The 15,785-nt window shown below is 46.3% G+C and overlaps 1 protein-coding gene across 2 annotated transcripts in view; it reads right to left on the bottom strand.

Annotated features, from left to right (window-relative positions):
• Window positions 1–4,473: 4,473 nt before the first annotated feature.
• The window catches only part of PLCH1 (phospholipase C eta 1), a 344,205-nt gene continuing 332,893 nt past the window's right edge, over window positions 4,474–15,785 (bottom strand). For both annotated transcript variants that reach the window (XM_078607693.1, XM_078607694.1), the window contains exon 23: window positions 4,474–11,985. In XM_078607693.1, coding sequence (XP_078463819.1) covers window positions 9,470–11,985 — 2,516 coding nt within the window. In that variant the 3' untranslated portion in view covers window positions 4,474–9,469. The remainder of the gene's footprint in view (window positions 11,986–15,785) is intronic.

Below are 15,785 nucleotides of genomic sequence, written 5' to 3'. Positions count from 1 at the left end.
TCACGAAGATAGGTTCAAAGAAAACACGTGACTTTACCGAAAGACCCAAATAATATCAATGAACAGTTTAATCTTTCTTGATTTAAAGTTTTCGTGACTGCAGGAATCCATACTCTTTGGTTCTTCAGGTAAAGTCACGTAGGTAGAAAATAAAAGAAATCACGACGTTTCGGTCGCAACACAAGCGTGGGAAAGCATTGCTTTCCCACCTGATGACAGATGCTTGTGTTGCGCCCGAAACGTCGTGATTTATTTTAGTTAAATCTTTCTCTAGTTTCCGATCAACACGACTCCATTCCATGTTCATAGTGTACCCATTCCAGGCTTTAGCATATTCGCAGCATGATCACGTGTCACGTCAACTGGTGCTGTACACATACACTCAAATTTCGGTACACTTTAAAAACTCGAATTGATGACCATGTCACGTGCATCGTGTCATCATCGCTGCAGTAGATAAGCAATGTTCCAAATGAAAGTGCTGACATTAAGACCGCAGTGAAAAGCAGAACGCAGGCGTGCGTCTGCATTGGTGTACGCTTTCTTTGTTCAATAAAAACTGGGCTTTGATACATTTGCAATGAGTCTTCTTTCTCATGCGCACATGAGGATGAATGTCCCCTGTTTAGCCTCAGACTAGGCCAGTGTTCCGAACGGGCAATTATCCAGGTCGGCACAGGGCACGTGGTTGCTCCCCTGAGCATCACCCAATGTTGATATTCACACACGATAACAGCACTGGGCGGGGAGCGGTGGTGCAGTGGTTAGCACACTGCGCTATGAACGCAAACCCCCGAGTTCGAGTCCCTGGCCACGGTTAACACCAGTGGCGGCTGATATCTCAACTGGTCCCCCGCGTTCCACCTGCCACCTTCACCAACCTGTACTGACCAGCATGGTGAAGTATGGTCAAACATCCACCATGACACGGGGGTTAACCTGAATCAGTGGATTCACAAATCAATTTACGTTCGATGAACCTACGGGAATCCCAGGACCGGTTCAAATAGCAACTCCCATTGATGCTGTACGTGGCCAGAACTGATTCCACGTGCCCAGGTTCACACGCATGTATTTGAATAAAAATAAAAATAATCATCATCATCATCTACAGCTTTCTCAACGCGCTGGCGGTTGAAGTCCTCCACACGCTGTCTCTCTCACCATACGTCATCACGTTGGTCAGTGCGGGCTGCCGAAGGTGGGCTTAGGATCGGATCGGAGAGCTTGCCACTGGTGTTAGCTGTGGTGTGGAATCAAAGTGAGGCCACTCGGTTGATAGCGCAGCGCACAAATCACACTTTGTCAAAGCTCTACCCCGAATAATACATTCGGTGCTTATATACGTGTGTGTGTGTGTTCTGGGACATCACGTACAAATGTGTTGTTTTAATTTATACTGCAATTCAACGCATTCCGTTCGTGGTCACACATGGGCGCTGTAGGCAAGGCGTAAACGGCTCACACGAGAGCATCCCGAGTTTGGCACTCGATTAGCACCTTTACGAAGATTGCGCATTGCTATTTACAGCTTGCCAATTCACCGATCTGCTCCGTTTTAACGGAGCACCTGTGAGGATTGGGAGTCCGAGTACAGGAGCACTTCTTTTATCTGCGACATTGGGGGGGGGGGGGGGGAATATTGCGGATCCGATTATCCGTGGCATTTATCCGCGATTGTACTCTCATCCACGGGCTTAGAATTTGGGGATAATCACGGATAATACATTTCATGGAACCTACTGCTGACGTGGGTAATAGGGTCGTGGATGAGAGGAGTTCTGGAACTCGACAGGGACTCCTCAACTTACGAACGAGCCAGGTTCCAGAGGTCTGTTCGCAAGTCCAACTTTACTCCTGTCGATTACAAACATTGTGTACGGCATGTACACTAAACACGCGGATGGGCTTTTAAAGTTGTATAATCTCCTGTAGATGTAGATGCCATCACTGCCATCTATTGCGTGGTGGTTGAACTTCGGTCCGCACAGGCAACTGGACATGAGGACAGATTTGTTTGTATCTCTGAAAGTTCATAAGTAGAATGTTCAGAGCACCTGTATTGTGATCCCATGCTGGCGTCACAGTTGATGCTGTGACAAGCGGGAGGCCCCTTCAAACACATTCCTGCGGAAGGAGCTGGTAGGAACGTTGGGTTGCTCGGTCAATGGCCAGGGTCAACGGCGGCGTGGTGTATTCCGCAAATATGCCCGACTGTGAGGGCGGGCACAAGCCGGCGTGAGTGGGTTACACGTTCCTTCGGAGTGGGCAGTTGGTTGGACAGCGCGGCGCTCAGGGGGGGGGGGGGGCAGTTGGATGAGTGGGCATGTTGACCCTTCCCCCCCACCCTCCCCGACATCGTCAACCAATCGCGGCGTAGCTCGGTGTTCAGTGGGGAGGTGCATGGGTGGGCGGAATTCCGGATATGCATGACAGACAAATAATCCCTGGTGGGCAGTGTGGAACCTGTTGTTCCTACCTGTATAACACTCTAGGTAACTAAGACTCACACACATACACTCACTCTCACACTCTCAGACTCACACACACACACTCACTCTCACACTCTCAGACTCACACACACACATTCTCACACTCTCAGACTCACACACACACTCTCAGACTCACACACACATACACTCACTCTCACACTCTCAGACTCACACACACACTCACGCTCACACTCTCAGAGACACACACACTCACGCCCACACTCTCACTCACACACACACTCACTCTCACACTCTCAGACACACACACACTCACTCTCACACTCTCAGACTCACACACACACATTCTCACACTCTCAGACTCACACACACACTCTCAGACTCTCAGACACACACACACATACACTCACTCTCACACTCTCAGACTCACACACACACTCACTCTCACACTCTCAGACACACTCACTCTCACACTCTCAGACTCACACACACACATTCTCACACTCTCAGACTCACACACACACACTCACTCTCACACTCTCAGACACACACACACTCACTCTCACACTCTCAGACTCACACACACACTCACTCTCACACTCTCAGACACACTCACTCTCACACTCTCAGACTCACACACTCACACTTTCAGACTCGCACACACACACACTCTCAGACTCACACACACATACACTCACTTTCACACTCTCAGACTCACACACACACTCTCACACTCTCAGACTCACACACACATGCACTCACACTCTCAGACTCACACACACACATTCTCACACTCTCAGACTCACACACACACTCACTCTCACACTCTCAGACTCACACACACTCTCACACTCTCAGACACACACACACTCACTCTCACACTCTCAGACTCACACACACACTCACTCTCACACTCTCAGACACACTCACTCTCACACTCTCAGACTCACACACTCACACTTTCAGACTCGCACACACACACACTCTCAGACTCACACACACATACACTCACTCTCACACTCTCAGACTCACACACACACATTCTCACACTCTCAGACTCACACACACACATTCTCACACTCTCAGACTCACACACACACACTCTCACACTCTCAGACTCACACACACTCACACTCTCAGACTCACACATACATACACTCACTCTCACACTCTCAGACTCACACACTCACACTTTCAGACACACACACATACACTCACTTTCACACTCAGACTCACACACACACTCTCAGACTCACACACACTCATTCTCAGACACTCGCACATACACTCTCACACTCTCATACTCACACTCAGCACGGCGTTCAGGGGGAGGGCAGTTGGATGAGTGGGCATGTTTACCCTTCCCCCCCACCCTCCCCGACATCGTCAACCAATCGCGGCGTTGCCCGGTGTTCGGTGGAGATGGGGATTGCATGAGTGGGCGTGTTTACACCCCACCTCTACCAATGGCGGCCCCGCTCGGCGTTGGGGGGGGGGGGGGAAGTTGGATGATTGGGCGTGTTTATCTTCCCCCCACCCTCCCCGACATCCTCAACCAATCGTGGCCCTGCTCGGCGGTCGGTGGAGGGGGTGCATGGGTGGGCTGCAATCCTATGCACGACAGACAAATAATCCCTGGTGGGCAGTGTGGAACCTGTTGTTCCTACCTGTAAAACGTTGAGTTTTATAAGGGCACCACGGGGTGATCAGCCCCTCCTCACCCAGCCCCACCCCTCCCACACCTCACCCAGCCCCACCCTCCCCACCCAGCCCCCCCACCCTTCCCTCCCCACGCAGCCCCACCCTCCCCACCACTGGCCCCTCCCCACCCTACCCTCCCAACCAAGCCCCTCCCTCCCCACCCTCCCCTCTCCACCCATATTTGGAATGCACAACGGACAGAATAATGCCCCGTGGGCTGGTGTAACCAGGAGGTTACTACCAGTATAATAAGAGACGTACATTGTGTACCTATGCACACGCCATGCGACAATAGATTCCATTGGACTAACAAACGACAAAATGCATATAAGTATTTATTTGTTTAACAGACAGTTGTGCATGGATAACATGGAAAAATTCTTGATTTTTTTCTATCATTATAAAATCGACGTTACTTTTTTATTGCAAAATGAGAGTTTTTGCTCTTAATATTAGCGTTACATAAAATGTATTCATCAAATGCAGGATACGTACAAGCAATATGATTTTAAGCTATGAAATGCATTAAAAATAACAACAATTTCTGCTTGAACTAAATGTACACACAAGGTTAAAATCTTATAATTGCAATGCCAAAGCTATAATTAGTGCAGATATATAGAAAACACACAATTGCATATTTAAAGTGGTCAAATCAGCTTAAGCGGGGCAGGAATAATATCCATTACACACTGATATGACCCTTTCAAAAACCAGCTACCTTTGTGTATGTTCATGCAACAAATGGAAAATGAGCACAGCCTATGGTACTTTTTTTAAATAACAGTCATGTAAGTAGTTTTGTAAAATTTCTATTTGGCTGAGAAGGCATTTTATAAAGAAATCTTGACAGCAGATATGTTCACGAAAAGCTCGCTGTACTAAGGTTAAAAATGGTAATGTTACATTCATGAAACTGTACGCTTTGTATTTTCGTACAGCACAACACCGTGATATGAAAGTCCTTAATGAACAAGAGTAACTGTTAATTTGATAGTACTGTGGTTCTTTTTTTGCCATATTTGTGTTAATATTCACAGAATACAGGTTGTATACAATGTGTATCGAATGCTGTAACTACTTTCAAAGGAAGGTGAAATTAATCAAGGAAAGCAATACTAATGGTTACATTCAAAAGATGTGTTAATGAATGTACGTGTTTTATTATACAAGGTGATCCCTTTACAGATATCTTCAGCTTTCTCACAACCATCTTACTAATTACATTGGCTATGGTGAACAAAGTATTTTGGGGAGTATTAAAATGTCTAAGAAGTGTATTGTCATTGGTGTGAGACTTGCCAAGGTTTTTAATTAAAATGTCTCTATTCCCGACCCCTCTACCCCCAAACGTTATTTTGGTGAAGTGTCTACCAATGGATCAGCCTGTATTATCACAGCAGGGGTGGCTGCGTCTAAAGCTGCGTCGTGATTCATTCCACCTGTGCCAACTTGCTCAGGGTCGCAATTTCAATCGAAGGATCGATCCTCTTTATTAACATTGCAGTGACTATAGCGGCCTCTCGTGGCTGTAAGAGGTTGCTTGTATCATTACACCACCAGTAGGTTAGAGGAAGTGTCATGATTTGTTCCAATTAACATTATGGGGACAATGTAAAAAAACATTAACGGATTGACTTCTTAATATTCTTAGGTTTTTTCGGTAAAGTCACGTAGGTAAAAAATTAAAATTAATAAAAGTAAAATAAAATAATCGTGCTTTGACGGTTCCACCTGAAGACGGAGTCTTGTGTTGCCTCCGAAACGTCGTGATTTTTATTTTTATTAATTGTAATTTTTTTACCTACGTGACTTTACCGAAAAAACCTAAGAATATGAATCCTTGCAGTCACGAAAGCTTCAAATCTAGAATTGACTTCTTAATGTGGTGCTCACCAAATGCCAGGACCATCGCAATGTCTATGGGAAGACGTTCCTGCTAGAATGGATAATGCTGCAATATTAGATTGGGGAAATGTCGAACACCGGTCCCAAAACCTCACACCCACTTGAACAACGTGCTTATACAGCTCTTATGTACAAAGGTCGCTAATGCACGCTGCACATTGCTAAGTGTTACTCGATGAGCATCATTGATGATTAGTTCACAGTACCGTTGAAGTATTCTATACCCAGATTTCTCCCATCACAGAAACACCGGATTGTAATGCATTATCAATATTACGAGTGTTTAGATATGCTTAAACGATGCACTTTTAAATGTTTCTTCTTTCTCTCTGTGTTTTCGATGTACGTGACTCCTTTAAACCAATCGCTGCCATCAGTCCTGTTGTTGGGGTACACGGGGAGGTAGGGGTAGCAGGGTAGACATCTAAGACACAAAGCTGAGGGACCCTGAAAGTGTCTTAAGTGGGCGGCAGGGGGGCGCAGTGGCAACACTTGTACATCGCAGCAAGAAGGCCCTGGGTTTGATTCCCAACTCGGGTGCCTTTTTGTGTGGCAGAGGTCGCAATCGCGTACCCGATACCCGTACCCTACCCGATACCCGGCTACCCGTACCCGGTCGGGTACGGGTACCCGTTTGCGACCCTGGTGCGGCCGGGTACGGGTAAGGGTAGGCCGTGAGTCACTGGTGAGTCACCGTTTGTCACTCATTTCCCAACGTCTTGACTCTTCTCACAATTCAAGTTCCTAGAATCAACCCACCCGCACCTGCAACATGGCTTCATCCCAGAGGTCGCAATCGGGTACCCGTACCCGTACCCTACCCGATACCCAGCCGGGTACGGGTAGCCGGGTATCGGGTAGGGTACGGGTACCCGTTTGCGACCCTGGTGCGGCCGGGTACGGGTATGGGTAAGGAATCAAAACCCGTTTGCGACCTCTGCTGTGTGGCGTTTGTATGTCCTCCCCAATGTTCCTCCGGGTTCTCCAGTTTTCTCCAAAAGTAAAACAAACACAAAAGTACAACAAGGTAACTGGTAATGGCCAAAACATCCAAACGCACAACAAATACCGGCAAATGACTCTTACTGGACTTACACAGAGCAGCAACATCGCCCCATACTGTGAAAAACTTGGCCAGGACCTTCCCGAAAAAAGAGTCTTGAGATTGAGTGAGGGTTTCCTGGGTAAACAAGCGTAATAACAAGAATAAGCACAGGTAATCTCGTGGGCTTTATCCAGCTCTACGTGTACACATCACGGGCAACACACACCAAGTTACAGGACGGATAACAAATGAGAACAAATTAAAAGGGTCATCGCCAGGAAATTGATTTAAATGATTACTAAAGGTCAGGCCTGATAAATAATAATGATGAAAAAAGCATGTGTGCCAATCGTTTCTACCTTTGTGTAAAAACGGGATGAAGTATAACACGTATTAAGCAATTTTTGTAAAAAATTCTACTCGTTACTGTCAGTGACATGATTGGAATGGTTTCTGGTGCAAGGAATTAATGTCCCCCCTCTTCGTAGATCTGCGTCTGGGCCCCTCCAGCCGGTGGGCGCTGGAGCAGTTGCACCGCCTGCACACTCGATGGCTATGCCACTGATTACTGCACACGCAGTTACAGGCAGTCCTCGACTTACGGGCGAGTTACGTTCCCGAGATGCGTTCGTAAGTCCATTGGTTCGTATCTCGAAAACTCGATATTTACGGTCAGTGTCATAAAATGTGTTATGGTTCACCAATAAAAGGGGAGCACTGTCATTGTGCATCATGCAGGATGATGCTGGGACTCATCACATCTTGTGGATGATTGCTTCGCCGAACAAAATAGTTCCGCGGGTCGGTTTGTAAGTACGAACGAACATTTGCAAGCCGGATGGCTAAAAATAATAACATCTTATGCTGGTTCGTTCGTAAGTGCTGATGTTCATAAGTCGTATTTCTGGGACTGCCCGTATAAGAAATACTAATGATCACATTTAACAACAGCGAATGCAGTCACCGTTACTGTTACTATGATTAGCCATGTTCTGTCCACTACTGGATGAAGGCCCCTTCACACTGCCACCATCCACCACAATCCTGTGATGCTCCAATTGGTCTCACTCCTGCTCAAACTAATCTCATCGCTCCATCACCACAGTGGCCGTAATCCTACTCAGGTGCAGTCACTCCTCTGCCATGATATTCTGTTTGTGTGCAATGTCACAATTTTTTTTAATGTTTTAGTTTCATTGGGTGTATTTTAAAATAAAAATTGTTAAAATGCTTTCAACATGCCTCAAGAATAATGAACGCAAATCTAAATAAATTATCTGAGCTGTCTTATTGGCCTCATATTAATGTGTTTTTGTTCACAAGTAGATTTTGCTTTCTTATACATTTTATTACATTAATACTCGACGGAAATATTGGAATTTTTACGTATGCATGTACGTATTTTACACAAATGTATATACAATACAGCACAATATGCATATATAATCTACCATATGTACACACACATATACATACACGCATGCATGTATATGCAGATACACTTTTCGTATATGCACACACACTTGTGTGCATATTAAGATGAGGGATACAGCAACATGTGTTTGCATATAAAGAAATGAAAGCTATGCATTGGGGTGTAAGCGACTGATTGGTTGGCTGTATGAAGGCACTGTCGTGCAGTGAAAGGTGGTAGCGCTGGTCTGCGAACAATCGCCGTTGTCCGTAATAATATCGATTAAATGCCTTGGGAAACCAATTGGAAGTACCGCCGCACATGCTGGGGCACGTGTGTTCTCTGCTGTGTCGTACGCATCACACATTCCGCTACTCTGAAAACTACAGCACTTGGCAAAGACTACACTTACTTGGGGGACACTTAAAAACGGGATGGATAGCTCTACGAGTTAGTCTCAATGCCCATTTGGGTGTCAGCATATATTACAATTTATATAAAGAGATGGTCCAGCCCCGAATGTACACATTTATAGGAAGTGAAGATTACGTAGTATCAGTCCCGAATTATACTAAAAATACTATGTTTTTAACTGTGTGGGATTAATTTAACTCTAAAGTTATATCTGCTTAAATAGCATGCTATTAAACAGGTTCCAGTAGATAACGATGATCAATGTCGGGATTTTGTATTTAAAACATACTGCAAATACACTATACAAATGTACGATTTATATGCATACTCTACCAATGACTACTTTATATTAGTAAAAAAAAAATATTACAATGCCACCCCTTTTTTTTTGCAATTCATCTGCACAAAAAAAAAAATCCAATTCTAGTCTCAGCCTAAACTAGGACACCCGCGACTCGCCGCCAATTTTCATGCGCGTGATGCATTCATTTCACGTGCCGCCACAACCGCATGCACACTCCCGACCGCACGGCCGCGCTACAGATTGAGCATGAAGAAGACCTCTGGTTCCTCGCTGAGGTTCGGCTCGGAGTAGGACGGCGCCTTCCCGACCACCAAGGGCTCTTCCATGAAGCGGGCCTTGGTGAGTGTCGAGCAGGCTCCGTCCGGTGCCTCCCGCCGCTCCGTCAGCAGCGGGTTGACATTGATGCCATCCAACGAGCCCACCGAGTGCCTGAACAGGCCGTAGCTCGACGCGGGATACCTCTGCGCAAACTGACTCCGCTTGAGCGCGCTGCTCGGCGGCTGTCCGCTCGGCAGCCTCCGCTGTGGGCCCGAAGCGCCCTGCTGCTCCGTGGAGACGCTTCTCAAGAGATTCACCGGCATGGTCGTTCTGCGGTGGAGGGAGCTGCCGTCGCTGATGCTCCTCGACCGGGAGCCAGAGAACGCGGGACCGTACGAGAAGGACCTCTCTCGCATGGCGGTGGGGCTGAGGTTTTGCGTCCCAGGCGACCTCAACCTGGGAGAGGTCGAGCCTTCAGGCGCACGTTGGGGGGGCGACGACGTGTACTCGGGCACCTCGTCCTGAGTCAGCGTCGCGAGCTGAATAATCTGCTCGGTCAGCGGGTTCTGTGGTTGGTTCGGAAGGCGCCCAAGCGCCACCATCCTGCGCTGCTCGCGCATCGACTTTGTGATAAAGCTGCGGCAGATGCTCTTGTACTTGCTCTGGAAGTTGCTCACGATGTCGTCCGATGTCAGGTCCCCCAAGCTCTTGGACTTGGCTGCGGCGCTGTCGCCCCGTGGGGCGTTCACCTCGGCCGCCGCCTTGCTCGACTGCACGAGCGTCTGCATGTACAGCCTGTTCCACGACGGGCGAGCGGCCGCCACCGTGTCGCAGCGCGCGCGGCGTTCGTGGGCGCCGGCGGCCGCCCTCTTGCCTGCGCTCATCGACGTGGCCGGGTCGAGCGACAGCGTCCTGAGCAGCACGCCGCTGTCGGGCGACGGCTCCTGATCCTCGCCGATCGTATCGCCGTCCGCGCTCATCTCCCGCACTCGCGTTCCGTCGCAGGGATCCGGCCCAGACGTCTCGCCATTGGTGGATGGTGGAATCTCTTCTGCTCCCCCGAAGACGGTTGTTGCGCTGAATGGTGGTCCGTTAAGTTTGTCTTTACGCGTCACCGCAGCCGAGTCCGGGCTGAAGTATGCGACATCATAAGACATGGACCTTTTAAAAGGTTCATTTCCACTTGGCAATGCGGAGGAAGTTTCCATAGCAGGTGTAACTTGAGAATATTGATCATTCGTTCTATTTCCCGAATCTACTTCGTCGTTCCACTGGTGTCCCAAGATGCCCATGAACTCCCTTTTCAACATTGCTACCCTCTCAAAGCTTGAAAGCGATTGCCTGTTATCGTACGGCCTCTCCAAATCATTATTTGGCTTTTCAGATGGAAAACGAAAGTGTGGCACGTTGCCTTCTATTTGGCCTTGTGAATCAGGCATTGTGGACTTCTTCTCTCGAAGCTGGACAAAACCGAAAGGCACCTTTCCTTCATTAGAGCCAAGAGCTGATGATGAATTGTCCTCATTTCTCACATTTATGTGGTTGTTATTTTGATTATAAGACATGCCATTTGCATCCGGAATTAGCTTTGCAGTGAAGTCCGATCGAGCAGCTTCCAGTTTTGTTTGAGTTCCAATGACTACGTCGTTTTTCACACCCTCACCCACTCTATTGTCCACTGCCATTTGCTCGTTCGGGCGAGACGACGCTGGGGGAGACACCAACTCATTTGCTCCGGGCAATCCACCGGGAACACAACGGGGATCTGGGCCCACCGTGTCCCCTCTGAGGAACACATTTTCCAGCTGCTTCTTCTTTAGCATTGCAATTGATGAGCGGCCTTCATACGAAAAGGCGTCAATGACCGTGTCGGCCGATGAGACACTCGACGCGGATGCCACGCTGTCGCGCACGCTCTTGCCGTCCAGCGGTCTCCACAGCTTGTCATTGGCAGTGACGTTCACCGAAAACATTGGCGACGGCTCAATGGAGCTCCTTTTCATGCTCTTGTCTAAGGGATCTTGACAGTGTCCCGCTCTCCGTGTCACCTCTCCGGTAACGAGACCGTGGTTTTGCGAGCCCGGGATTGGCTCGGCGCGATTCGCCAGTGTCTCGTCGGAAGACGACTCCGAGCTCGTGTTGATGTCCCCGTCGAAGCCGTTGATGGAATCGGCGCTGTCCGAAGCCGCCGACAGATCTCTGTCCTGGGACTCGATGGAAGCGTGGTGGCTGAGCAGTGGGTGGCTCGCGTAATGTCGCGCGTCGGGCCGGGATGTGGGGCCGCCTGCCGCCGGGCTCGCATCGGGGTTGGCCCCGCAGGTCGGCGACGGAGGGTCACTGCTCTGAGATTTTTGAGAAGAAGCTCTCTTCAGAGACGCACGGTTGATCATGTGGAGAAGAAGAGGATGTGGGGGAGTGCTCGAGCGAAGGTCGCTGGAGTGTGCATGGTTGTCTGGAGCAGAGTGCGGGCATGCAGAACCAATTCCACCTGCTTTGAAAACAAAGGGAGATCTCGGTTAGAGCCCGCACCGATCAACTTCCACATTGACTGCACAAGAAGATTTATATAACCCGCAATGTTTACACCATGACATCAAGTGGAGTTTTACTAAATAGCGTACCCTGGATCGCACCCGGTGGTGATGTGCCAGGATTTCTGAGAGAAATCCAGTGCGGTTGATGAAAAGGGGTAATAGATAACGTACGGTATATGTTTTGAATTTATAATGATACCGTCTGTTACAGAGATAGCTTTCGACTACATTAAGGATTTCATGTCATCAAAGGAGCTTATTTTGTTATTTCATTAACGTGCCATGCCAGATGTGATGAAACAAACCAATGTAAATTTGCTTTGTAAGCCGAATCTTGATTGATCTATTTTCCTACACCTGGTGCTGCTAACAAAATGTAATGTTAATCACCTCGCAATTTTAATGACTTTAGTTTTCCTGTGTTAATAAACCTTTGAAAATAATTAATTATACAAAGCAATCAACGTAACATTGTCTCTTTGAATTATGAGACAGATATAAGTAGAGAAAAAAAAGTATGATGAGTATCTATGCAAATATAAACGTAAACATCGGTGGCATCACACAATTGCTCACCTTGCTGGAAATGTAGAGTGCAAGTACGTCTACTTTATTTGAAATTCTAAATAATTAGCATTTTCTAAAGGAAGAGTGGGTATGTGTTTCATGTAAGCCCACCGAGAGCCAATTTGATTGGCCCAAATGTGCACACGTGATATATTTTTTATTTAGGCATTTCAGCCAATTAAATTGTTGGCTGCAAGCTACCCCATTTGTTTGGGTTAATGACTTTGAAGCTAGGATGAAACATCGTGTGAACGTATAACACCCATCTGAGTAATTATATTAGATTAATAATGTACGCTCAAAGGAAGGTCAGTGTTTTCCCGCAATATCTGTGTATTGTAATTGTAAATGTAATCACACTTTAAATGTAAGTGATTTTTCAAACCTACATCAATAATGCTGAACCCCATAAGAATACATATAATAATAATGTTTTTTTGCTAATACTTTATATCACACAGTCAGTGTTTCAGTAAATGAATGGGAATGCAACAGCAATGATACCATGCGCACAAACAAACGAGGAAAACCACGGAGAGAAATGCATGTACACATTTGTTACCTGTACGTTGAGTTCCTAGTCAATCCTGAGCTATTTTGCAAGCGTTGGAAGAGACATAACAAAGACAGCCTATTACAAGTAATGCTTATCCATTGGAACACTCTGGCAGACACAAGGCTCGCTTTGGAATTATGATACTGGGAATAGTTTTAAAAGGTGCATTCGTTATTCGACCAAAAGTTTATCACTGTTTGCAAATTTGGCAATGAGGAAAAATTATTTCCCACCACATTTTAAAACAAATGTTTTTATTTTACCAGGTAAGGCCCACTGAGCTATTTAGCTATTTTTCAGAAGCGACCTGGCCACACATGACATCTCAACGAAGTGACTTATCACGTGGAAATGTATAGCAGCCAAATACTCAAAACTCATGTTTCTAAATGTGGAGAGAACAACTGAACGACCCGGAGAAAAATCCACCGGACCACGAGGAGAGAGACATGCAAACTCCAAATATACAGCAGCAGGCATCAGGGTCGGGATCGAACCCACGACCTCCTGCATACCAGGCGAGGTAGTCAACATCTCCCCACCGTGACGCCCCTTATTGAGGGAGCTCCTTGGAGCTGGAGGCTCTACGAGGTGAGAGGAAATGATCGCAGGCCTATCCTGGCCAATAATAAACATTATAACCGATCTCGGTTGTGATGATGACTTTAAGGGAAAATAAATCAACACAATTGCTTTCCTGCAAATGTGTCAGTGGGGGAGCACTTCAAATAGATGTCCCTCCAGACCGGCTCTCTAGAGCTCCCTCTAGTGGAGGGACTTCCACCAGCAGGAGAGCGAGCAAGGCATTGCAGGGCTGCTCCTTTGCCTGAACGTGTCCAGTGCAATGCAACATTTTGATTAAAAACATACACATAAACGTATTTAAACGTTCTATTCTACTGCTAGTATTCTAACGTTACATTCTACATTGCAGCATACGTGACTAAACTACTCCCGTGAAATTATACCTAGTGGTGGCAGTCATCTGTTTACATTTCTATACTATGATTACATTCTATCTGTTAAACGTTTCTAGCACCTTCATCTTGTAATTGTACAATGACGAGTCTAAAAGCAATCTGCCCTGAACCAATTTGCACTGTTGGGAACGTAATATTTAATTTTGAGTTATGATTTAAAGCTTTCGTGACTGCAGGGATTCATATTCTTGGTTCTTTCGGTAAAGTCACGTAGAAGGGAAATAATAAAATAATATAAATATAAAACAATAAAAATTCTCACGACGATTCGACTGCAACACAAGCAATCATCATCAGGTGTGGATTTCGACTGCAACACAAGCAATCATCATCAGGTGTGGATTTCACACCTGATGATGATTGCTTGTGTTGCAGTCGAATCGTCGTGAGAATTTTTATTGTTTTATATTTATATTATTTTATTATTTCCCTTCTACGTGACTTTACCGAAAGAACCAAGAATATTTAATTTTGAGTTAAGTTTTGGTAAAAAAAATTCAATCATGCACGTGAAACGGTTGCTTTTTGTTCTGATTTCAATTTGTTTCACTGCTGCGCATTTATTTATTGAGCTTTGTTGCTTTGCACCGGATTGGCTCACAAGTGACGACATCGCATTTTTCCCTCTATCTGAGACCGAGACTGGAAGATTTGTCCACAACTCTAGCTGCTGCCTGATGAGGCTGGTTGTAATTACCGGCGAAACGTCACGTTACTCGAATTGTAAACGTTGTGGGTTTACTCACCAACACAAAACCGGTGTGCTGTACTAGTAACGAATTGGCGTGTTCTGTTTACGTGACAAACCTTACTAGTTGGCTGTGTCGGGTGTCGGCGGGTTTAACGACACATTTATGTTCACGTGATCTGACCCAAACAAAAACCACTGTTATAGATAATATTGTTTGCGTTAAGATGGTCACGCTTGTAAATGAGACTCATTTCTGGTCTCTTGAGTTGTGCACCTGGTTAGAAAAACGTTAAAACTTGAGACGTGACACGTGACAAACAGCAATCACTCTTAAAGGGTTCCCACACAATGCGTGCTAGAGTCACCCGTTGACCAAAAGGACCGGCGCTAACAAAACGCATCACTAATTCAAGTGGTCGCGCGTTTATCGCTCCATAACTCTGAGTATGTTATTAACAGTAGCTAGCCTACAGACGACAGAGTTGTGCATTCTGTATGACACCCACGGCCTCACACTGCCCCGAGGCAATCTCATTATTATATTGTGTTCTCTCTTTGCTTGTGTGTCGGTCTTTGTGTCTCCTTGTCTGTGTTTTATCCCTCTCTCAAATTTAGCAATCTTTGGAAGAACGTCATCAAACAGTTGGGGTGTTGACTGTTGTGTTGGCCGACTCTGGTTGTATTGCATTATATTTCTGAGTTTACTATGTTTTTTTCTCATTCATAACGTACCTGATGATGGTTGCTTGTGTTTCAATCGAAACGTCGTATTCTATTATTATTTAATGTATTTTCTTTCCACGTGCCTTCACCGTAAGAACCACAGAGCAATCTCATAGAGTTCATTTGTCTTTAAATTTGCCACCGCAACCACTACCACAAGTCAATGTCTCATTCCTTCACCACTGAGCATACCTCCTTACAAGTGCGAAGTTCGTTCACAAGGACATAATTAAACCATCG

Source organism: Lampetra planeri, chromosome 28 (assembly GCF_965212315.1).
Source record: "Lampetra planeri chromosome 28, kcLamPlan1.2.h2, whole genome shotgun sequence".
In the NCBI taxonomy this organism is placed as follows: Eukaryota; Metazoa; Chordata; class Hyperoartia; order Petromyzontiformes; family Petromyzontidae; genus Lampetra; species Lampetra planeri.
The sequence above is the reverse complement of the archived record's forward strand: the minus strand, read 5'-3'. Positions and strand labels throughout refer to the sequence as shown.